The sequence below is a fragment of the Physella acuta genome, unplaced genomic scaffold, assembly GCF_028476545.2.
Source record: "Physella acuta isolate Inbredline_101_S28 unplaced genomic scaffold, ASM2847654v3 ptg001441l, whole genome shotgun sequence".
Lineage (NCBI taxonomy): Eukaryota > Metazoa > Mollusca > Gastropoda > Physidae > Physella > Physella acuta.
Genome location: NW_026732956.1, coordinates 831,660 through 856,418, shown reverse-complemented (window position 1 = coordinate 856,418; position 24,759 = coordinate 831,660). Strand labels below are relative to the sequence as shown.

The window sequence follows — 24,759 nt, the reverse complement described above, 5'->3', positions numbered from 1 at the left end:
CATGTATAGGATGAATACATGTTCCGTGGGGGAAAGTGTTTTAATATTATATTAACTTTGTGTGAGTTGTGTTTCTTCCATAGACATGTATGGTATACATGTTTTTAGCATTTGCGACATGTATACTATACTAGTTTAGGAAGAAAAAAAACTCTTAGCAAGTAAGGGTACATGTTCCGTGGGATAAAATGTTTTCCTATTGCATTAACTTTTTATGATTTGTGTTTCTTCCATAGACATGTATAGTATACATGTTGCAAGTGTGAACACGGTGTAAGTCCTAACTTTGATCTATGTAACCTCACTCCCATTTGTTCCTTTGCTACAGAAATGTGTGTACTATTTGTTTACGTTTTAAACCTCAATATAACCATAACAGACTATATTTTAAAGGGTAATAAAATATGTAAACAAAAGGAACGCTACTCTAAATTTACTAAAAAAAAATGTACGTGTAACAATCTTAACACAAATGTTTGTTTACTTTAATGCACCAACAACGTCATCAGATTGTCCACGTTGCTGGTACCTTAAAACAACGTGGAACATCAACACAACTTACATGACGAGTCGTTGTCCAAAACCCGAGTCACACCCGGTAACAAAAACATACTTGTTCCCATAGTCACCGACCTTCAAGGATCTCAGAACTTTGTTAAAGAACAGATAAGTGACGACAAGAAGAACCACACAACTAATCTCACCAAACATGGCTCAATGGGACTAAACAAAATTCTAGTCTATATTTTTTGATTGAGGCCGAGCACACGGTATAGAAATAATTTGGCTGACATCTGATGTAGCTTGGTAGATACGCTTGGTTGATCAAGCAGCAGATACTATATCGTGACTGGCATAAGAGTACACGGTCACATCGTGTACGTAACGACTAGTGTGTACTTACCTACACGCGTGATGTGGGTTTATTGGTTTATCCAAAAACTGGATCTTAAGTGAAGTTCCTCTTTAGACCTAGCAATCCGTTGGGCAGATGAAGTAGAGTTTATATGTTTGTCAAACTCGGTATATGTGTTGTCAGCTTTATGCCCAGCCGACTTTACTTTCCCCAACCTAAGTCAGGTACCCATCAGAGCTGGGTGACTCACGGACATCATACAGTCACAGATCCGAACTGAGATCCGAACTCGGGACCTTCGGGGTAGCAGCCTAGCGCTCTACCTTTGGACCGCGCCTTCCCATAAAAGTGGATCTTGGTCAATTTTAAGTATTTATTTATATTAAAAGTACAACGAACCCGTAGTTATAACACAGGTGTTACTTCTAGATGAAGATAAATCCACAAAGAATACATTTGAATACCCTTGTGTGGATCGTACCCAGTCATAAATGCAATCTACAAAGAATACATTACATTTGTGACTAGGCACGATCTACAAAAGGCTCGCCGTGGTCAAGTCGCTAATGCTCATGGCTGTTAAACTGAATATCCCGAGTTCGGAGCCCGGCGGAAGAGACATCTAGGTGAGAAAACTCCAAAATAAAACTAACGCTGCCTTCAAACATCACAATGAAGAACGAAGAAGAAGATGCACATAAATGTACATAGTCTTTCATGACACACATATCTTATAACTAGGAAACGCGACATATGTGCACATATTCACACATACACCCGTCTTACTAATACCCATCTACTAACTATATCACCTTCACACAGATTTGGAAGCTTCTATAGATTCCACTCTTCCTATAAACGTTTTTTTTTTTCGTTTTCCTGCATCCCCTGGAATGTATTGATAAAGTTCAGTATGAAGGCAATACTTCTAGTGGTTTTGAAACATACTCTAATGAGTATTTATTTCATTTTAAACTTTTTTTTTCCAGAAGAAAGGCAAGAAATCGTGTGTTCATAAAACAATGTTTTGGTTGCTCAAATGAACCAATTTGTGTATCATTTATTTCCAACCGACACGAAGCATTCAGAGTTTTTTCATGTATCTTTTTTGAGTGTAAAGGGGAGGGGGGAGGGGGGGGGGTGTTAACGTCACCCCACACTCCACCCCCAAACACCCCATGAAATACAATTTACATACAAAATATTGATAGATGATCTACTAATAAAACAAGAGAGACTATTAACTGGTCTCTAAAAAACCAATCCAATGTATAATGAGAAGGTTAACAGGTAGCTCGGATAATATTGGTACAATTTTAACCTGACAATGGTTATAGGTTTAGAGTCACCGATTAAAAGTATTACCGTAATATTAGCCTATACAATATATATTTAGTTTCATCAATCGACTGATATTAATCCATAGGCACCAGCCGTCAGGTAACCTTAATAGTAACATAACGTTAGGCTATATTTTTATAATCAGCTGTTTATTGAATGTGCTAGGCTGAACGTTGGATATAGAATCGAGTTTAAAGATACGTAAAGTGCCTGTAAGGCTTAAATTAATAAGTTAATTATATATATATATATATATATATATATATATATATATATATATATATATATATATATATATATATATACAGAGAGAAAGAAAGAAAAAGAGACAGAGATACCCGACAACACTGTTCTGTCTTGGTGGCAGCTGTTTACATAGGTAACGTATTAGTAATGTATAGTGTAAGGCTAGCTATACAATCACTTGTTTACATTGGTAACGTATTAGTGATGTATAGTGTAAGGCTAGCTATACAATCACTTGTTTACATTGGTAAGGTATTAGTGCTGTATACTGTAAAGCTAGCTATACAATCAGCTGTTCGCGTCAAACTCTTATGGCTTATTATTAACCGTATTAGTCCACGACAGTTGTGCTAGTAATGAATTCCCTTAATTGACATGAGGTATGTTGCATGAAGTCAGTTCACACAACTGACAAGGTTAGCCCACTCAAACTATCAAAAACACGTTGTCTTTGTAAATATTTTCTTCCTTGCGTCTTTACATTCCACAATAATGAAACAAGACAGTAATAAAACAGAACTAAAAATGATGTTTTATTTTAGTTTTAATCAAGTTAATATTTTGTACTCAACTAAATACAACAAAATTATTTCTTTCTACGAATTACTTTCAGCGAAAAACACTGAAGATCCGGTAGCAATCAGAGACAAGAATTTGTAGGCGTTCCTCTAGTCTACACACTGTTTAGGTACAGTATGATCGGCTAGCCAATCCAAGCTTTTTCTGAATGAATTGGTCAAGCTCGACTTGCAAGCACGAAAGCATAATGTAAGCATCATCTAAGAACCATCTAAGTATCATGTAAGTATCATGTAAGCACGAAAGCATCACGTAACTATCACGTAAGAATCATGTAAGCATCATGTAAGTATCATGTAAGCATTGTGTAAACATCGTGTAAGTATCATCTAAGTATCATGTAGGCATCTTGTAAGCTTCATATAAACATCATGTAAGTATCATGTAAGCTTCCTGTACGCTTCATGTAAGCATCATAAAAACATCTTGTAAGCATCTTGTAAAAGCTAAAAAACATGTTACAGTTGATTTCGGGTAGTAAAATAGCTAACACAGACATACATATATATATATATATATATATATATATATATATATATATATATATATGTATATATATATATATATACTTATTAAAAATTATGTATTTATTTATTCTTACACATGTATGAGTAATCATAACTTGTGATACATTTCTCATTCACTGTTACGTTTTTGTTTTACCTATAAACAATCTATATATATAATTCTCCTCTTCGAGCCGTTAGAAAACAAGCTGCAAACGCTCTCCCTACCTCCCCACCCCACATGGTTTTAGTGAGCTGTGTTCACTCTAAATGTTTACAAGCAGAGCCAACGATTTTAAACGTAGGGGGGGGGAGGAAGGGGGGGGGGGTTATGGTCCTTAACGAGCTACTTATAGTGTTTTAAAGAAATATTTTCAGTGTCAGCGTTGGTACTGTCGAATTCACAAATTATGAATTATTGAAAATTAGAAACAACTAAATAGCGGCGTATGTTATGCCGCGGGCCGGCTCGTTCTGATTATTTGGTTGCCTTTTTACTGTACACACACGCACAATTCTACGGCGCCTGTAGCAGCCAGTCAGTGAAGCGTGTCGGCAGGTAGGAGAGTGGGATATAAATAAATTTGGCGTCCAGTCCAGGTGAGTATCTGGTCCTAGGATACCTGGAGGTCAGGCCGTGGATGTAGTCGTCCACCACAATGTCAAGGTTGGTGTTGTGGAAGTCGTTATTTAACAGGTGACCTTCAACTACGAAAGAAAATAAACATTTCAAAATGTAGTTCCCTTGTTTTTATAGAATTTCTAAAAAACTGTTTAACAGTTAGGCGCCAGTTAACGCAATATTAGAACACAGGTATTTTTTTTAAATTAATTCTCGAAACAAAACTCAAATTTGAGCTATTGAAATACATAGTCAACATACTTTTCAATATTAATGTCTTTATCATACACATAAAACGTAATGCTACCCTTAATGTCTCTGTGGTCAAATTAATAGAAGAAATTCTACTCCAGGCGCTCTAGTTTCCCTTGATGGAGGTCCCACAAACATTAGCCCGGGACGACACTTTTAAGAGCTAGAAGTAAGTACTTACAAGTAGGAATAAAGTCTTTGTAACACGTCTTCACTTCATCCGTGACCTTGTTAAAAGCTGCCTTTAGTTCTGTCAGTACCTTGTCTGCCACAAACAGGGGCGTCTTAAAGCCCCCGGGCTCAACAAGAATAACCTTGACCTTTCTCTTGTACAACTCACGTCTGAAGAATTTCGTCACTTTTTAAGTAACATGTTGTATTGAGTATTAGTTTAAAATTTACTGATGCAGTATTTACTGATGAAGCTTTGCTTTAGTTTTGTTTACACATTCATGTCCGTCTTACCTGAGAAAATCCATGTCTTACCTGAGAAGATCTAAAAGCACTTACCTGAGAAGATCCATGATGTACTTGAGAAGACCCAAAAGGACTTACCTGAGTAGATGCATGACTTACCTAAGAAGACCCATGACTTACCTGAGATGATCCATGATTTACCTGAAAAGATCCTTGACTTACCTGAGAAGATCCAAATAACTTACCTGTGAAGATCAAAAGGACTTACCTGAGAAGATCCAAAGGACTTACCTGAGAAGATCCAAAGGATTTACCTGAGAAGATCCATGACTTACCTGAGAAGATCCATAACTTACCTGAGAAGATCCATGTAACCCTCCAGTGCAAACTTCGACACCGTATACGGTGAAGCAATAAAGGCCAGTCGACCACCTGCACTATCTGTTGTGATTATCCGACCACCCGCCGTCCGCAACAGAGGAAGAAACACCCTTGACATCTCTATACTACCGAAAAGATTCACAGAGAGCGTCTTCATGTAGTCGTCAATGCTACATATTTCACTGAATCCGAACAGTCCAATGATGCCAGCGTTGTTGACCAATCCCCACAGTCCTGGGAACAAAGTAAAATATCACTAATAATAAACATTGGAAAAAAAATTGTATGTCAGGGAATGAAATATTGAGAGACGACAGTGTAATAAGTAACGTTGCGAGCTGTTTTGAATTAACAGCGACATGGTTTATACTTCATATATATATATATATATATATATATATATATATATATATATATATATATATATATATATATATATATAAACTTTTGTTTACAAATTTAAAAAAAAAACATGCAACAGTTGTCTTGTTTTTGTAGTCTGAGTAATGTTATAAAATTTTATTTTCTATGTGAAATGTTTTTTTCGCCACTGTGTTTACTGTGATATTGTCCCTCTTTTTAAGGGAAAACTGAAATAGAAACGAACGAAATTCTGTCAAAAAAAAAACAATTTAAATAAAAACAAATGGAAATTATATTTCTACTGCTGATTAAATGGCATTTTTGTGTATGTAAAAATTAAGAGCAAAAAATTAATAAACTTATTAACTACAATAATATACATGAAAAATATGTTTGTGCCGTTGAAAATTATAGACATTCTGAAAACTTCAAAAATGCATGAACTATTTAAACATTAATAAAGATATACCAGTATTTTCGGGTAGCGTCCCTTTGACCAGCTGTAGCGCTGCCTGGATACTCTCCCCTTTAGTCACATCCAAAGGTACCGTCACAAGACGTTTGGAGCAGTTGGAGCTTAAATATTTTCTTCCTTCATCTGTCAGACATCCAGCAAATACGTGGAAACCTAGGCCGTCTAGACGGCTAAAAACACAAGATGACCGTTTGATCTAGGTAGGCTGATAATCATAAACGGCGGCAGTGTCGTCGGGAGCAGTTTGTGAGGATGGTCATTTAGTCGGGACAAAACGTAAACAAACACTTACACAGCGAGTCGCTGGCCAAACCCCGAGTCACATCCCGTAACGAAAACGTACTTGTTGCCATGGTTACCAACCTTCAAGGCTCTCAGGACCTTGTCTAAGAACAAAAACGTGATGACGAGAAGAATTACACAGCTGAACACACACAACATGGTGGCAATGTTCTCTGACACGGCTACATGTAGCAGTCGCTAGCACAGGACTGTAGCCCGTTGTTATCGCAATGTACTATACTAAAGCTGGATGGCGAAGCTTATATTGTAAACAAATTACTAGCATGTACTTTTAAACTCGCTAACGAGTTGACGAGAAGCCTTCCACCATTCATATTGTTGACATAGATAAGATTTTATTTTTATTTATTTTTTAAATCAAAGCGACCGGAAAAGTAATTATTAAAAATATTTTTTTTGGCCTAAAAATAATTCCGAAATTAAATACATTTAGAATCAATGTTATGGAAGTTGCAAATCTAGACAGTTAATTTTTGTTTTGTTTTGTTTAAGGTCATCTATCTATTTATTTTCATTAAGCTTAATTAAGTTATAACCCGATGTTTCACTTTCGTTAGACAAATATTGAGTGGCTTTACAGTAACTCCCTGATCAATATTCTTACAGCCCTACTTTTCATATTTGTTTCCAAAACTTTGCCGATTAAGTTGTTTTTTTTTTTAAATTATAATATTTTAAACCAGTTGACCTAGTTCTGCCATTTTTGTTAACGTGTTGCATGATACAATTAATGATAGCCTATCGAATAGAAGTATGTCATATATATATATATATATATATATATATATATATATATATATATATATATATATATATGTATATATATATATATATATATATATATATATATATATACGTGTGTATGTATATATGTATATAAGTATGTTTATAACCAGCTCTGGAAAGTACCTTCCAATGCCTTTCCGTCTTAGCGGCAGATGATTACATTGGTAACGTATTAGTTCTGTATAGTGTGAGGGTAGCTATAAATTCAGCTGGTCGCGTCACACCCTTAAATCACATAATTAACCACATATTAGTCCACGACAGGGGGGGAGGGTTGGCGTGGTCGAGTCGGTAAAGCTCATGGTTGGCAAAACCAAAAAGTCTAGAGTTCGAACCCTCGGAACAACTACTGCCTTGTAGCTTGTTCTTGGTTGGACAAAGGCTATGAGCAAATCCAAAAAGAACAGGCTGAATTCGGAGTCTATGGCCTCAATGGCCTCAAGTCGGCAAAAGTTCGAAAAAGTCTCGAGTTCAAACCCTCTGGCAGATAAGCCTTGGTCCATTCCAACATTAAAGATTAAGTACGAAGAAGAAGAAGAAGTACACGACAATTATGCATGTAATAAATTCTCTTGATTGACGTTTTTAGCATAGGCATGAGGTTAGTTCACACAACTGACTAACCCACTCAAAGTCTCAAAAACACGTTGTCTTTGTTAATATGTTCATCCTTTCATCTTTGCCGATTAAGTGTTTTTTTTAATGATTTTATTTTAAACCAGTTGACCTAGGTCTAATAAAACAAGACAGTAATAAAACATAACTGAAAATGATGTTTTATTTTACTTGTAATGAAGTTAATTTATTGTATTTAATTAAATACAACAAAATTAATTCTTTATACGAAATATTAACAGGACAAAGCTAACACTGACAGTTATTGTTACAGGTATAGATGAGAATAAGCATCCCTTATATTCCTCTAGTCTACATATTACTTAGCCTACTGTATGATCGGTAAACCAAGTCATAAAAGCTATTTATGAATGAATATGTCAAGTTCTACATGGAAGCAAGAAAGTATCATGTAAACATCATGTAAAAGGTAAAAAATATTTGTACAGTGGGTTTCGGTCAATAAAATAACCAACACAGATAATAGATATACATATATTTTACAATATATATATATATATATATATATATATATATATATATATATATATATATATGTGTATATATATATATATATATATATATATATATATGCTTTCATATATATATATATGAATAATCATAACCAACACATACGTACATATGTCTGTGTTGGTTATGATTACTCATATATATATATATATATATATATATATATATATATATATATATATATATATATATATATATATATGTATATATATATATATATATATATATATATATATATATATATATATATATATATATATACATATATATATATACATATATATATATACATATATATATATACATATGACTATTCATATATATATATATATATATATAAATGATTACTCATATATATATATATATATATATATATATATATATATATATATATATATATATATATATATATATATATATATATATATATATATAAGTGAGTAATCATAACTTGTTATACATTTTTCATTCACTGTTACCAAGTATTTGACCTGTGAAAAAAATCTGAATATTTCTCGGTTCGTCTTTATTATTCACACTCAAATAATTCTACGGCATCTGTAGCAGCCAGTCACTGAAGCGTGTCGGCAGGTAGGAGAGTGGGATGTAAAGAAACTTGGCGTCCAGGCCAGGTGAGTATCTGGTCCTTGGAAACCTGGAGGTCAGGCCGTGGATGTAGTCGTCCACTACCATGTCAATGCTTTTATTTCGGAAACCTTTATTGCTGAACAGATGACCTTCCACTTTGAAAAAAATAAAGCTTTTCAAAATGTTGTTTTTTTAAAAAAAACAACTTAATAACGTTTAGAGACTGCAAGATTAAACATTCATAGTTATCTGAAATTACGGATGAAACTCAAAACTACTGTATCTTTGAACTACTGAAATATACTCAATATACTTTTCAATGTTAATGTCTTTATCATAATCATAAAACGTAACTCTACCCTTAATGTTTCTGTGGTCGAATATGGTAGAAGAAGTTCTACGCCATGCGCCTTTACTTTCTCTTGATGGTCTCACGGACATGCTAAAGCCTTAAGCCAGGGACGACACTTTTAGAGCAAGAAATTCTGCGCTCTACCTCAGAACCACGTCATTATAGACATAACAGATTCAGTGACGTAGCGAGGTCGGGTGTCACCCGGTGCGGCACTTAATGGTGTCAACCCCCCCCCCCCCCCAGAGGCGTAGCGACCCCTCCCGGGGACAAACTTTCAAATTTTCGATGATTTGCACCCCACCCTCTCAAACTTTTGATTTACACACCCCCCTCAAGTTTTCGATTAGCACCCCCCCTCTCAAACTTTCGATTTACCCCCCCCCCCTCCTCAAGTTTTCGATTTGCACCCCCCCCCCCCCCTCAAACTTTCGATTTGCACCCCCCCTCAAGTTTTTCTCTATATATTTTGCTATTTTTTGTCTTGGTATCACCCCCCTAAATGGTATCACCCCGTGCGGTCCACCCCCCCCCCCCCGCACCCCCCCCCCTCGCTACGCCCCTGAATAGATTTATTATTATGACTGCTCCACGTGTAGGTACTTACAAGTAGGAATAAAGTCTTTGTAACATGTCTTCACTTCATCCGTGACTTTGTTGAAAGCGCCTTTAGTTCAGCCAGTATCTTGTCCGCCACAAACAGAGGAGTCTTGAACCCCCCGGGCTCAACAAGAATAACCTTGACCTTTCTGTTGTACAACTCACGTCTGAAGAATTTATTCACTTTTAAAGTAACATGTTGTTTTGAGTATTAGTTTAAAATTTACTTAAGCAGATATGCTGAAGATTTGTTTTTAGCTTTTGCTTACAAATTCCTGTCCGTCTTACCTAAGAAGATCCTTGTCTCAAAATGAAACGTGTCTGACTTACCTGAGAAGATCCATATCTACCTTATGTAAGAAGATCCATTTTACTTACCTGAGAAGTTCCGTTTGGCTTACGTAAGAAGATCCATGTTTAACGTACCTAAGAAGATCCACGTCTGACTTACCTGAGAAGATCCATCTCTTACCTGAGAAGATCCATGACTTACCTGAGAAGATCCATGACTTACCTGAGAAGATCCATGACTTACCTGAGAAGATCCATGACTTACCTGAGAAGATTAAAAGAACTTACCTGAGAAGATCCATGACTTACCTGAGAAGATCCATGTCTTACCTGAGAAGATCCATGACTTACCTGAGAAGATCCATGTCTTACCTGAGAAGATCCATGACTTACCTGAGAAGATCCATGTCTTACCTGAGAAGATCCATGACTTACCTGAGAAGATCCAAAAGAACTTACCTGAGAAGATCCATGACTTACCTGAGAAGATCCATGACTTACCTGAGAAGATCCACGACTTACCTGAGAAGATTAAAAGAACTTACCTGAGAAGATCCATTACTTACCTGAGAAGATCAAAAGAACTTACCTGAGAAGATCCATGACTTACCTGAGAAGATTAAAAGAACTTACCTGAGAAGATCCATGACTTACCTGAGAAGATTAAAAGAACTTACCTGAGAAGATCCATGACTTACCTGAGAAGATCCATGTAACCCTCCAGAGCAAACTTCGACACCGTATACGGTGAAGCAGTAAAAGCCAGTCGGCCAGCACTACTCGTTGTTGTGATTATCCGACCACCCGCTGTTCGCAGCAGAGGAAGAAACACCCTTGACATCTCTATACTACCAAACAGATTCACAGAGAGCGTCTTCATGTAGTCGTCAATGCTACATATTTCACTGAATCCGAACAAGCCAACGATGCCAGCGTTGTTTACCAATCCCCACAGTCCTGGGAAGAAAGTAAAATGCCACTTAAAATTAATATAGGAAAAATAGTTTGCCACGCACGAAATTTTTAGTCTTGAGCAACAGTGTAAAAAGAAACGTTGCTAGCTGTTTTTAATTGAAAACTACATGTTTTTTATTTTTTTAATCAAGGAGATACGTTTGTAGTCTTTTGTGGGAAAATTTGACGCAATTGTATCAATACACACTTTGTGTTAACTTGACTCCTCGGTCTGTCTGTCGTACTTTTCTCGACATGAAGCTAAACTGCCGAGAGAAATGTCGATCATTTCTAACAGACCGATTCGTTTCAAACTTGGCTCGTAGTTCAAGATCCAATGATATTGCAATTTGACATCAAATACGACTTAATTGGGTGCTTTATTAACGTGTAAAGAGTTATTTAAGCTTGCATTATAACGTAGTATTTACTGCACATATATATTATTATACGCATATTGTTCATGTTCATTTGGTACGCAATTGTTTTGGTCATTAAATACTATTGTATTAAAAGAGATTTAAGTATTGATGGTATCAATTTTAAAAATGCATTAAAATGTTTTAATAACAAGCTTTTATGCATTAATGCACTAAAATGGAGGAAATATTTTTTTAAAGATATAAGAATACACTACAATTAAAAGAACTCTAAAGAAAAGTGTGGGTTACTATATTATCTATTGTATACCTTTACTACTATTTAGGAAGAGACCCATGCTTCATTTATAATCTTTTAAATAATAGTGTATAATTATATATTAAAGAAAATCATTTATTTTCTCCTTATTAGGGCTTATTTATAAAAGTTTTTTTTTCAAAACGTTTTTTTTTCTTTTTTTTTTTCGTTAAGCACTTAGTTTTAAAAGGCAAACAAAATAACAACACAATTTGTTACCGTAGCAAGAATTGCTTTAACACTCAAAATAATCTTATATTACCTAAGGTCTGGAGTATACAATGCTATTTGATTTTGTATGTTTTTTTTTTTTAATTTTTATGTGAAATTTATTTTTCTTGTTCTGCTAATGCGTTCACTGCAATATGGCTCTCGGCATACGGGCGAGTTTGGGGCTTAATGAAACTCACGCCCGTGTTATTATTTTATTGTCCCCGTTTTAAATTCAAACAAGAAATTTCAACAAAGACACTGTAAATAACACCGATTCAACATTAAAAGCTGATTTAAAATAATATTTCTATAGAAAGTTAAGATGGTAATGATGTGTTTTTAAAGATCAACTGCAAAACAATAATAAACAGAAGAATCTATATTAATAAGGCTAAGTGAAAAAGCTGTTTCGACATATATTTAAGGTGCATTTGAAAATGATAGACATTCTGAATACTTCAAAAATGCATAAACTATTTAAACATTAATAAAGATATACCAGTATTTTCGGGTAGCGTCCCTTTGACCTGCTGTAGCGCTGCCTGGATACTCTCCCCTTTAGTCACATCCAAAGGTACCGTCACAAGACGTTTGGAGCAGTTGGAGCTTAAATATTTTCTTCCTTCATCTGTCAGACATCCAGCAAATACGTGGAAACCTAGGCCGTCTAGACGGCTAAAAACACAAGATGGCCGTTAGATCTACGTAGGTTAATAACCAGTAACTTACATAGATCAAATGGTCATCCAGAGGCGTAGCGGGGGGAGGGGGGGGGGGTTGGGGGGGACATATGTTCCCTGGCGCCGACCTTAGGGGGGGGCGCCGAAATGGGTTGTCAAAACAAATTGAGGGGGTGTAAATGAAAAGTTCGAGGGGGGGTTGCAAATCGAAAGTTTGAGAGGAGTGTGAATCAAAAGTTTGAGGGGGGGGGGGGGGGTGCAAATCGAAAGTTTGTCCCCGGACGCCGGGAAGGGTCGCTACGCTAATATTTTTATTACTTAAAGGGAACGTGGGTCGAGCCTACAATTTTAAAGCGAGTTCTTGTTGTTATTAATGTAACAATCAGCTGACTAAGATCCGTTACATTCGCGAAAGTTTCCTAACACGAATTAGGTGCAGTTACTTGTCTTTTAGAATTACGATCGTATATGTAAATATCATTTAGTAATGTAGGGTGTAGACTTCATTTAAAAACTGAACTAAATAGAAGAACATTTTTTTAACGAATTTGTATTTAAAACTTTAAAATTGGTTTATTTAAATATTTACGATTCTAAATATTATAAAGTGTAAAATAAGTACAAGAACAATTGAAATAGTAAATACATTTTTTACTATCGTTGTAGAGAGAACGTATGTACTTAAAAATTATGTTCATGAATTTTAAAAGCTTGACCTTGTATTAGAGATGTTTCTGCTTCTGTTATGGAGGGTATGCATCACCTATTAAAGACATTTCTGTACTGCTTATCCTTCACGCTGTGTGGTGGAGCGTGACCTACTTAAGGGATTTTTTCCATTGGGTTTAGAGTTATATTTAGACATAATCTTTTCTGGTTGTTTGGGGTTCTGATAGGGGTTAGGTTCAGTCAAGGATACATCACTAATGTCCAGAAAGTGTGTTAGCTATCGATTCTATATTAAAATTTATTAAATTAACCGCAGAGCTAAATCTTTAAACAACGATGATTCATATATGAGTTCTTTGTTTTAGTAGGCCTACACGGTTAAGAATATCGTGGTTAAATCGTAAAACATTCAAAGTTTAAAGTTCACTTAGCTTCGATGTGAAGATGACCATTCAAAACGTAAACAAACACTTACACAGCGAGCCGCTGGCCGAACCCCGAATCACATCCCGTGACGAAAACGTACTTGTTGCCATGGTTACCGACCTTCAGGGCCCTCAGGACCCAGAGTTTCTTCCAGGCATCTCTTCGGGGGGGCGAAGCCCCCCCGAAAATTTTTTACCGCCCCCCCGAACGAAATGAAATTTATATAATTTATATAGAAAATATATACTTTTAACAGTGTCCGCCCCCCCGAAGAAAGTTTACCGCCCCCCCGAAGATTTCAAGTGCCCCCCCGGAGAAAAAAGTCTGGAAGAAACACTGTCAGGACCCTGTCTAAGAACAAATACGTGATGACGAGAAGAATTACACAGCTGAACACACACAACATGGTGGCAATGTTCTCTGACACGGCTACATGTAGCAGTCGCTAGCACAGGACTGTAGCCCGTTGTTATCGCAATGTACTATACTAAAGCTGGTTGGCGAAGCGTGTAAATAAAATAACTAACACTGCAGCATGCACTGATAAACACACTAACGCAGTTAAAGGGCTTTACGTAACACGCTTTATAAATGGATTAGGGTTCGAGTTTTAATGTTAATTTTAAAAAAAAACATAAACGCAAAGCATATTGATATTCAAACATTGGCCTATTTTAATTTAAAACATTCTTTATTTGAAAACTGTTTTATACTGCATACATAAGGCGTGATAATGTACATCACAATATTATCTTCTTTCATGCAAGCAATTAATAGCTGATTAAACTGTGGAGTTATTTTTAAATACGCTCTTGATAAAATGGCAGCCAATCGTTTAGCAAAAGGAGGCTCAACTAAAATGCCTAGAATCGTATAAGTTTAAAAGCTATTTATTAAGTTGGCCTGATATTAGAATTTTGATTGCTTATTAACAGGAGTTTTAGTTTGTACGAAAGAAAATAATACAAATAGTAAGCGTAACCAACGTGAACAATAATCTACATTAAATCACTTAGCCAATCACTTAGCCAATTTAAATCATTTAGCCAATTTAAATCAATTAGGCACATTAAATCACTCGGACAGACAGACAGACAGACAGACAGACAGACAGACAGACAGACAGACAGACAGACAGACAGACAGACAGACAGACAGACAGACAGACAGACAGACAGACAGACAGACAGACAGACAGACAGACAGACAGACAGACAGACAGACAGACAGACAGACAGACAGACAGACAGACGGTTGTAAAACTTGGCTTTTTAAGGTATAAAACGTCGGGTAGGGAGGCTAGGCTTAGTGGTAGAGCGCCATACTGTTATAATTTTAACCCAAAAGTATCGAGTTCAAATCTAAGTTCTTGTCAGTTGAACGTCCCTGCGTCCACCCAGGTACGTAATTCACGCTAAGGAAATAAAGGCGGTTGGGCATAGTGATAACCACATTATCTCATGTATAACGAGGTCACAGAAACAGGCGTACTCTACTTCATGTGTCTTGGTCACGAACGGGAAAAAGATGATGATGATGATGACACGATGGGGCGAATCCTTCATCAACTTTTGATCGTGTATGGAATACCTCAAACCGTTTTCAACCAACAACTCGAAAGTACATGTCAAGGTCACGGTTTGATAAACGAAATGGTTAAAATATACCGTTCTAGCCTTGTCAGCACTAAGTAAGGCCGGCACTTAACTTTTACCACGGTCTGATTCGCTGGAAGTACACCAAACTGGCAGCAAGATAAAAAAAACTGGATCGAAAGAAATCTACCATGCGTGTAAGTCATAGGTGTGTTATAGAAGCCAGGTCTGAGAGGTTATTTTATTTGACGTCCGGCTTTTGGGTAGGACGCTCCGTCATGTTGTATGTGGTCAGCTGCGTGGTTCTGCTGGCAACGACCTATTTGTTCTTCGATAAAGTTCTCAGGTGTTTAAAGGTCGGTAACTATGGCAACAAGTATGTTTTTGTTACCGGATGTGACTCGGGCTTCGGACAGCGACTAGCCATGTAAGTTTTGTTTTCTTTTATTGCTTTAGAAAAGGGTTATCAGTAACCTTTTAAAAGGGCACATCGCGAAGTATTTCACATAATTCGTATATTAAGTATATGACGTATTAAAAGAGGTATTAACTTATCTAAGTGCACAAGCACTAATTCTTTATCAGGACACTGTTAGCAGTGTTTCTTCCAGACTTTTTTCTCCGGGGATGCACTTGAAATTTAAATTTTCGGGGTGGGGGGGGGGGGACAACAATTTCCGGGGGGGGGGGCTGTCAAAAGTATATCTTTTCTATATAAACTCCATTTCGTTCGGGTGGGCGTTAGAATTTCTTCGAAGAGATGCCTGGAAGAAACTCTGACTGTTAGTGCTGTTGGTGGGTTGGTAAACTGGTTACATATTGTCCAATATGTCGAAAGTCATTTTGTCAAGAGCCATTATGTCGGAAGTCATTTTATTAGCACCAATATGTTGTTAACCCACTTGTCGAAAGCCTTAATGTCGGTAGTTCATAAGTCGGGAGCCTAAATGTCGTAGCCCATTTATATACTTTGCTGTATAAATAACATAATGTTAGCTTTCACGTTTTCTTTAGCCGTCTAGACGGCCTAGGTTTCCACGTATTTGCTGGATGTCTGACAGATGAAGGAAGAAAATATTTAAGCTCCAACTGCTCCAAACGTCTTGTGACGGTACATTTGGATGTGACACAAACTAAAAGCATCCAAGATGCACTGGGCCTTGTTAAAAGATCACTGCCAGAAAATACGGGTAAAACTAATTTTTTTTTTTAAATGTATTGGTGTTATCGTTTTGTTATTTTATATTATAAAAAAATTTAACTACAAGGACACTCGTTCTCATCAAGTCTAATGACACGTTTAAGTTATATAGGTTAAGTAGAAGATAGCAGAAACACAGCATAGCGTAGCAAGGTAGACCAATAGAATTACAGGTGATGACCGGTCACGTGAGACGGTCAAATGACCAGTGAAGTGTGGGTCAGCAGCTAAAGATAGGTAGCGGTAGGGGAATGATGTAGAGGGTTAGAGTGTAGATAGTGTTAGGGATGGTCATGGGAGTGTGTAGGGAGAAGTCAAGTATTAGTTGTAGTTGTAGAGATAGGTTGGTACATAGGTAACAGTGTTGTACCAGAACCCAGCTGCGTCGCTAGGTCGGGTGTCACCCGGTGCGGCACCTCATGGTGTTACCTCCCCTCCCCCCAAAAAAGTATATGACATATATATATATATATATATATATATATATATATATATATATATATATATATATATATATATATATATATATATATATATATATATATATATATATATATATATATATATATATATATTGTAGCAATAGGTGTGACCCCTCCCATTTTACCTAACGGCGTCAATGTGTGCACATTATATTAATCCACCAATTCATTCATGTGGAAAAAGCATAGTTTCCATCGTAAATTATTAGATGTCGTTTTCAACCCCTCCCCGGTCGTTGACTGACTTATTAGTTAATTCAAAATACTCAACGAAACTTTTTTTCCTTCTGTAAAGTTTGTAGTTGATGCAGTAGCGTAGCGAGGGGGGGGGGGGGGGGGGCGGGGGGGACATATGTCCCCGGGCGCCGACCTTAGGGGGGGGGCGCCAAATTGAAAGTTTGAGGGGGGGGGGTGCAAATGAAAAGTTCTAGGGGGGGGTGCAAATCGAAAGTTTGAGGGGGGAGGGTGCAAATGAAAAGTTCGACGAGGGGGGGTGCAAATCGAAAGTTTGAGGGGGGGGGTGCAAATGAAAAGTTCGACGGGGGGGGGGGGGGTGCAAATCGAAAGTTTGAGGGGGGGTGCAAATGAAAAGTTCGAGGGGGGGGTGCAAATCGAAAATTTGCTCCCAAGGGGGCGCCAAATTGAAAGTATGTCCCCGGGCGCCGGGAAGGGTCGCTACGCCTCTGAGTTGATGTTACACCCTCCCCCCCCTCCCCCCCCCCCCACTTGTGATAGTTTTAAAGTGTGTACAGTTAATATTAAAGATGTTATCAATATAGGTGGATTAACTCTAATTAATCGTTAATCGAACTGGCCTCTGCCAGAACCCCATCTTACAATGAGCACAGCTCACCATATTAACACGGTTTCTAATTACAACAGAACAGGGACCGCTACCGTAACCTGAACCATCTCATATAGTTATCTCCCTTGTGAGTTTAGTCATCGTCTTATAGATATCAAAAGCCATTAAAACTAGTCGTTAAATTGCAACATAAATTTGGCTATGGAAACATGTTTAAAAACAAGCTAGGCAACACAGCTTGATCAATGATGGGTAACACAAAAGCCACCAAGAAATGTGACTCACTGCGATTCAGCTGAAATATATTTATGGGCATAAAACCAGTTTATGTGAGTCTCTATTTATGCTACGAGTAATGTGAAACGTTTTTCTTACAAATTCTTAAGTGATTAAACTTTTATTTTAAACAATGAACTAAACTAAAAGTTTATTCTCTGTTAGATAACAAATCTATTTGGCACTTGGTCCATAGGTCTGTGGGGCTTGGTTAACAATGCCGGTATAGTAGGCATGATGGGAGCCAGTGAACTCTGTAGCACTGAAGATTATATGCAGGTGTTTTCTGTCAACTTGTTTGGTGCTATGAACGTGTCAAAGGCGTTTCTACCTCTTCTGAGGAAGGCGGGTGGTCGGATTGTAACAATAACAAGCATGCTTGGGAGAATCGCCGTTTTCGCGTCCCCTTACACGGTGTCGAAATTCGCATTGGAGGGTTATATGGATCTGCTCAGGTAAGTCATGGATCTTCTCAGGTGAATCATGGATCTTCTCAGATAAGTAGTGGATCTTCTCAGGTATGTTATGGATCTTCTCAGGTGAATCATGGATCTTCTCAGGTAAGTTATGGATCTTCTCAGGTGAATCATGGATCTTCTCAGGTAAGTTATGGATCTTCTCAGGTAAGTCATGGATCTTCTCAGGTAAGTTATGGATCTTCTCAGGTAGTCATGGAACTTCTCAGGTAAGTTATGGGTCTTTTCACGTAAATTATATTGATCTTCTTAAGTAAGTTATGGACCTTCTCAGGTAAGTCAGACATAGATCTTCTTAGTAATTAAATATGTAAATGTTTTACAAAACTAAAATTAATCATATGTTTAGCAGAAAAACTAAGTACCTATAGTTTTATTAAAATGTGTTCAACAGTTCTTTAACTTCCCTTTTTCTCCTTACAATTCTTACAGACGTGAGCTATACAACAGAGGGGTGAGGGTGATCCTGATTGAGCCCGGGGCGTTCAAGACGCCTATATTTGATGTCAAGAAAATCGTCGGAGACGTGAAGTCGGCCTTCAGCGAGGCAACAGCTGAAGTCAAGGATACGTACAAGACTGTGGTCTCTAGCTGTGAGTTGAGACTTGTTGTGTACTAAATGGTGTTGTGGTTGATTCGTTAACGGTAGAGTTATATTTATATACTGCGTCAACACATTTAGCAATATGCAACCGTACAGGGAGGAGATGTGGATCTATAAATATAATTCTCTTCTTGGAGACGTTAGAAAACAAGCTGTAAGCGCGCCTTGCAGTCCCCACTCTTCCTCTCTAAACATATCGCATCCACCCCCACCCCAACATGGTCTGGTGAGCTGTAGTTCACGCTAAATGTTTACAATCTAAGAGCCGGGTTTAGTGACGCCTATTAGGGGCAGATAATTTAGTTTGAAACTATTTTAAAACTTAGGTGAGGTAACTAAGAGGATGCTGCTTTCAGGGTGGGGGGGAGGGAGGAGGGTTTTAGTGTTTTAAAGCAAATATTTTTAGTGACAGCATTGGTACTGTCGAATTCACAAATTATGAATTACTGCAAAGTAGAAAATAAAACTTAATAGCGGCGTGTGATACGCCGCGGGTCGGCTCGTAAAATATATTTTTCTCTGCTAGGATATCTGAGTAATTGGTAGGTGCGTTTGTGTTTGTTTTTTTTTTGTTGTTTTTTTTTATAAGGCAAATTACATCATTTAAATAATTAAATAATACCATTGTAATAAAAATAAGAATTAATACTTAATAGAACAGAACTGACATGGGAATGTATAAATTTATTGTTTAGAAATAATATTGAGCATAGCATGAGTTTTACCATAGCATAATTTTTATTACCAATATTTAACGACACTCTGCCAAACCATACAAGAACATCGAAGTTTTTATATTTGTTTTCAAATAGTTACATTTTTACATACTTAAGTGGATATATTCAGCAAAAAATAATGATAATAAAAATTTGTTTCTGCCATTTTTTCAGTAGAAGAACATATTTCCAAAGTTGTCGCTTCCAGCAACACCAACATCGACCTTGTGGTGGACGACTACATCCACGGCCTGACCTCCATGTTTCCCAGGACCAGGTACTCACCTGGACCTGACGCCAAAATGTTTTACCTGCCCGTCTCCTACCTGCCGACACGCTTCAGTGACTGGCTGCTCCAGCTGCCTTAAGGTTGTGACGTCACATACCTGTGTGAGGTGTCCACCCACTTTATTTGGATGGGCTACTTCAACACAGTCATCGCTCATTTACATCCAAGATTAAACTAATTATTGACTACCACAATCAAATTGTCTCCTACACACATGACTAATACAAGCATTGCTACTGCAAGTATGGCTACTACAAGCATAGCTAGTACAAGCATGACTAATACAAGCATATCTACTGCACGCATGGTTACTACAAGCATAGCTACTGCAAGCACGGCTATTTCAAGCACTTCTTTTGCAAGCATGTGTGCTTTAAGTGACACTTTTGTTGCACAAAAATTACTATCAGATTAAAAATTCATCGAATAATGTATTTAATCCTCTACTGCCGCTAGGATTAAAAACAGTGCTGAGAGTTACACTATGCACTTCTAAACCTACAGATTTTTCTGACTCGTGCTTTTTGAAAAACAACTGCCATTCATCGATTAAGATGTAACATTAATCTAATTAAAGATTCTATATCAGCAAATATCATATGTAAGATTAAATGTTGTTAAATTAAAGATTTTTTTATTGCTACACAAACAAGAACAAAGCATCATCTAGGATCCAAATTTGCGTAGAAGACCGGTCTACATTTTCCTAGAGAGGGATCAAAGGATCACGATTACAGGCGCAGGTAGGGCAGCCATTGACCATCACGTTGCCATAGATACAGTAGATGTCGCAGACTGGACCGCATGCTCGTTTACCAACTGTGGGTTAGATTAGGTCACGTGATGTTAAGTTTATCTGATGACGTTGTAGTGAATATGTTATTGTCTGTGTTTAACAAGAGAAAATTAAAGCTTTCTAACTCAAAATACAGCAGCAAATTATTAATTTGAATTTGAAACAATATTATATATATATATATATATATATATATATATATATATATATATATATATATATATATATATGTGTGTGTGTGTGTATATATATGTGTGTGTGTGAGAGAGAGTGCGTGATTGCGTGCGTGCGTTTATGTGTATGTATTTGTGTGTGTATATATATATATATACATATACATATATATATACATATATATATATATATATATATATATATATATATATATATATATATATATATATATATATATATATATATATATATATATATATATATATATATATATATATATATATATATATATATATATATATATATATATATATATATATATAAGTAGACTCCTACCGATACAATTGGAAAAGGAAGAATTCATGATTTCTGCCCTCGACATATGAAGGGATAATGTGGTCAACACAATGCTCATCAGCCGCCTTTACTTTCCCCAACTAAAGTCAGGTTCCCAGGAGAGCTAGGTGAACTCAGTGAAGTCTTACCTACAGTGCGGGTCTGAACCATTCGACCACGCGGTCCCATTATATACGTTTGTGTGTATTTATATATTGTCTCTGTTGCTTGTTTAGTTTATCTGTGTATGATTATCTGGACCAAATTAATTATAGAATGGGGATAATGAAAGAAATGAGTCACCCCATGTTGTACTCACCTAAGACGGGCTGACACGTGTGACCACAACCGTTAGACATGCACTCGTAGCCCTCAGCACACCTGCGGTAACCAACAGAGCGTAGCAGGAGGCTGGAACTGCACATCTCCACACAGGTGCCAAACAGCAGCGGGGGTGTGATGGCGGCTGATGATACTAGAGTACAAAAGGGGAGGGGGTGAGGAGGGCTGCTGATACGTGAGTATAGATGGGGGTTGTCACCATATTTTTTTGTCCTTAACCCGCACAGTCAAAACCAGGACTAAACATTGTCTAACAATACAATAATCACGCTACACACATACACACACACACTACACACACATGCTCACACAAACAAATGTAAAGTACTTAATTTCACATACACACCTTTCATGCACACCTTTCACCACACCTTACCCAACATAACACACTGTTACATACAATTAAACAGCACACCGAATACAGACGGCATTTTACCAAACATTTCGGGGTTCATCTAGACTAGATATACCTTCATTTGATAGTTTCTTCAGTTTAAATATGACATAGCTTTTAAGTTTAATAGCGTGTTAGATATTTACGAAATCAATTTATTTTGATTAGTTGTGCTTACGATCTTTAATTTAAAAATTTTCAAAAACAATATCAATATTAAAGTAAAACGAATAGTTTTCTTTTCAAAACTTACAGGCAAGAAGGGCACATAACGACAATAGAGCTGCAAGCTTCATGATGAATGTTTCTCTTTATGATTATTGTTACAATTAAACCAAAAGTGGGTTGAACTAAAAGTTTCTATTTCACATAATCTTCCTTTTTTATTATGCAAACTATGGCCCTACATGATAAGTGCTGCGATTTTCGATCAGAAAAAAATGGAGACCTTCGTTTATTTCGTGCAAGAAAAAAATGATAGTCGTTTGTAGAGATAAAGAACAATGTCTTTCTTAGCGTACAGTTTTCTTAACACAATCCTTGCTGAAATGAATTGGTAGGTATATTGCAGATATGGGGACGGCGTGGTGGGGGGATAGAGCTTAAGACTGCTAAGCCGTAAGTCTCGAGTTTGGATCCCAAGTCTGTACGACGTCCAAAATCCACCCAGCTCCGATTGGTACCTGACTCACGATAGGGAAACAAAAGCGGGTAGGTATAGTGATGACTACACTATTGTGGTAATTGAAACAAATGAACGATATTGTTCCTGCCCAAATTGGCTTTAGAACGAACGAGAAATGATGGTGACATTTTAGCATTCCTATTCAACATATATCTACAAATATTAATCCTTAACTAGTAGGCTACTTTAGTTGTATTAATTCTGTCTAGGTAAAGGAAATGACACTCAAAACAACACGTCACTACCAGTTGTTTAGCTGCTAATGATCAACGGCCAAGCCACGAACGAAATGGAATGTATATAGAAAATATCCGTCGTCGTCGACGTCCCCCACCCCGGAAATTTAAGTCACCCCCCCCCCCCCCCCGGAGAAAAAAGTCTGGAAGAAAGACTGAGTGATCAGTTGTCTCGCTCTTCTGGTCATTACATGCTTGTGCTTGAGTAAGCTTACACTAGCTAAACTTTGATCCTCACCTCACCCTTATCACACGGACAAAAATGCTAATTTTTTTTTTTGGCAAATTACATAATTTTTTAACATAGTTGTGCTTATATCTAAACTGTGAATATTCTCTGCTAGATCTGTTCAGTGTTGTCCGGTAACCGGAAGTGGAGCTTATTCTACTTTCAATTTTTCATAAGCCTATAACTTGAGTGCTGTAAGTAAAAATGGATTAATAATAATTATATAAAAACGTTTATAATTACAAGCTTTTTATAAATGCACTAAAAAGAAGAAATAAAAGCTTGTAAAAATCATTTCCATTTCCCTAGTTGTCATCCCTCGTAGTGTAATATAATTATTCGAGAAAGTTTAAGGGAGATCACTACCAGGTTATTTTTAAATATCTTTTAAACATTTATAAAGTAACTAACTATCATTTTTTTTTTCTTCTATTTTTTTTTTTGCCTCAGACATGTAATTTACAGCGTCAGTTTGCATGCTCGCTGTAGCATTTCAGTTTTTATCATCGGCTTGTGAGGACTGATACAGATTTAAACTGTAATTTTTCATTAAATTTAAAAAGAAGAGCAACTGTAGACCTAGATGGTTTCTAACGTTTAAATAGCATCCATCACAGGTAACATTTAATATTTCAAAAAATAATTATGTAAAATAAGTAAAGGTTTCTTGTTTGATCTAACGTCAATTAACAATCAGAAGCTTTAAAATTATAATAGTTGCAAAGCAATTATAAGTGACGTTACATACTTTTATTGTAAACTTTAATTATTTGTAGTTTTTATGCTGTTGCTATGGAATTTGTTTTATATTTAAAAGAATAAACAACAAAACATTAAGTTCTGTCCCTTGGTCACATCATTGTTAAAGAAAGGGAAATATATACTAGTATGTGTTTTTTTGTATCTGTAACAACATGTATGAATTCTCTGTTGTTGTGGGTTAGCTTTCATACAGGAACACGAGCAACAGTGGCAACTTCAAATGACAACTTTATTTACACTATGTACAGATAAATCCGTGGTACATCCATATTTGAAGATCAACTGATATAGGTACAAATAATAATCACGACTCCAAGTCATGGAGACATCTTACATTCCCTGCCATCGTTCCAGTCCCAAGTCCTAGCACACAACACCCGTTCACCTTTTGCTCTCCCTTTTATTCACCACTTTCTCTCCCCTTACGTCAATGAGCGATCTCACCCAAAACACGGAAAAACACATGACGATCGCTCAGACAGTCCTTCCGCTAGCCAGGTACTCTTCATTCATGCAAAACACAATATAATAAAGATACATAATAATACAGTCTGTGACACGTCCCCCCTTCGAATAAAATTTTGTGTAACAAAATTTATAAATACAATATTAGTAGGGCAGGATCATGTGCCAGACA

The 24,759-nt window shown here is 36.6% G+C and overlaps 3 protein-coding genes and 1 pseudogene across 3 annotated transcripts; 1 reads left to right on the top strand and 3 right to left on the bottom strand.

The window, feature by feature from the left end:
• Window positions 1-3,888: 3,888 nt before the first annotated feature.
• LOC131927796 (17-beta-hydroxysteroid dehydrogenase type 6-like) lies at window positions 3,889-6,563 on the bottom strand. Its single transcript, XM_059283624.1, has 5 exons — window positions 6,331-6,563; window positions 6,033-6,208; window positions 5,176-5,434; window positions 4,584-4,744; window positions 3,889-4,236 (listed from the first exon to the last, which is right to left on the bottom strand). Exons 1-5 carry the CDS (start codon window positions 6,477-6,479, stop codon window positions 4,046-4,048), a joined length of 936 nt encoding a protein of 311 aa, XP_059139607.1. The 5' UTR covers window positions 6,480-6,563; the 3' UTR covers window positions 3,889-4,045.
• A 2,175-nt stretch (window positions 6,564-8,738) lies between these two features.
• Window positions 8,739-14,486, bottom strand: LOC131927805 (dehydrogenase/reductase SDR family member 9-like; annotated as a pseudogene).
• Window positions 14,487-15,581: 1,095 nt separating this feature from the next.
• LOC131927833 (17-beta-hydroxysteroid dehydrogenase type 6-like) lies at window positions 15,582-20,693 on the top strand. The gene is made up of 5 exons (XM_059283690.1): window positions 15,582-15,746; window positions 16,334-16,509; window positions 18,280-18,538; window positions 18,992-19,152; window positions 20,054-20,693. Exons 1-5 carry the CDS (start codon window positions 15,598-15,600, stop codon window positions 20,245-20,247), a joined length of 939 nt encoding a protein of 312 aa, XP_059139673.1. The 5' UTR covers window positions 15,582-15,597; the 3' UTR covers window positions 20,248-20,693.
• A 112-nt stretch (window positions 20,694-20,805) lies between these two features.
• LOC131927834 (uncharacterized) lies at window positions 20,806-22,589 on the bottom strand. Its single transcript, XM_059283692.1, has 3 exons — window positions 22,464-22,589; window positions 21,794-21,949; window positions 20,806-20,987 (listed from the first exon to the last, which is right to left on the bottom strand). Exons 1-3 carry the CDS (start codon window positions 22,504-22,506, stop codon window positions 20,875-20,877), a joined length of 312 nt encoding a protein of 103 aa, XP_059139675.1. The 5' UTR covers window positions 22,507-22,589; the 3' UTR covers window positions 20,806-20,874.
• Window positions 22,590-24,759: the final 2,170 nt, after the last annotated feature.

Bases quoted from the DNA above. Each gene is read 5' to 3' on its own strand.
- LOC131927834 (XM_059283692.1), bottom strand. From the start codon at position 22,506: ATGAAGCTTGCAGCTCTATTGTCGTTATGTGCCCTTCTTGCCT. The intron at 21,950-22,463 runs GTAAGTTTTGAA...TTTGTACTCTAG, and splicing joins GTTATGTGCCCTTCTTGCCT to TATCATCAGCCGCCATCACA. The intron at 20,988-21,793 runs GTGAGTACAACA...TCTAACCCACAG, and splicing joins CACGTGTCAGCCCGTCTTAG to TTGGTAAACGAGCATGCGGT.
- LOC131927796 (XM_059283624.1), bottom strand. From the start codon at position 6,479: ATGTTGTGTGTGTTCAGCTGTGTAATTCTTCTCGTCATCACGTTTTTG. The intron at 6,209-6,330 runs GTAAGTGTTTGT...TTGTGTTTTTAG, and splicing joins TTTGGCCAGCGACTCGCTGT to CCGTCTAGACGGCCTAGGTT. The intron at 5,435-6,032 runs GTATATCTTTAT...CTTTGTTCCCAG, and splicing joins GACGCTACCCGAAAATACTG to GACTGTGGGGATTGGTCAAC.
- LOC131927833 (XM_059283690.1), top strand. From the start codon at position 15,598: ATGTTGTATGTGGTCAGCTGCGTGGTTCTGCTGGCAACGACCTATTTG. The intron at 15,747-16,333 runs GTAAGTTTTGTT...CGTTTTCTTTAG, and splicing joins TTCGGACAGCGACTAGCCAT to CCGTCTAGACGGCCTAGGTT. The intron at 18,539-18,991 runs GTAAGTCATGGA...CAATTCTTACAG, and splicing joins GGTTATATGGATCTGCTCAG to ACGTGAGCTATACAACAGAG.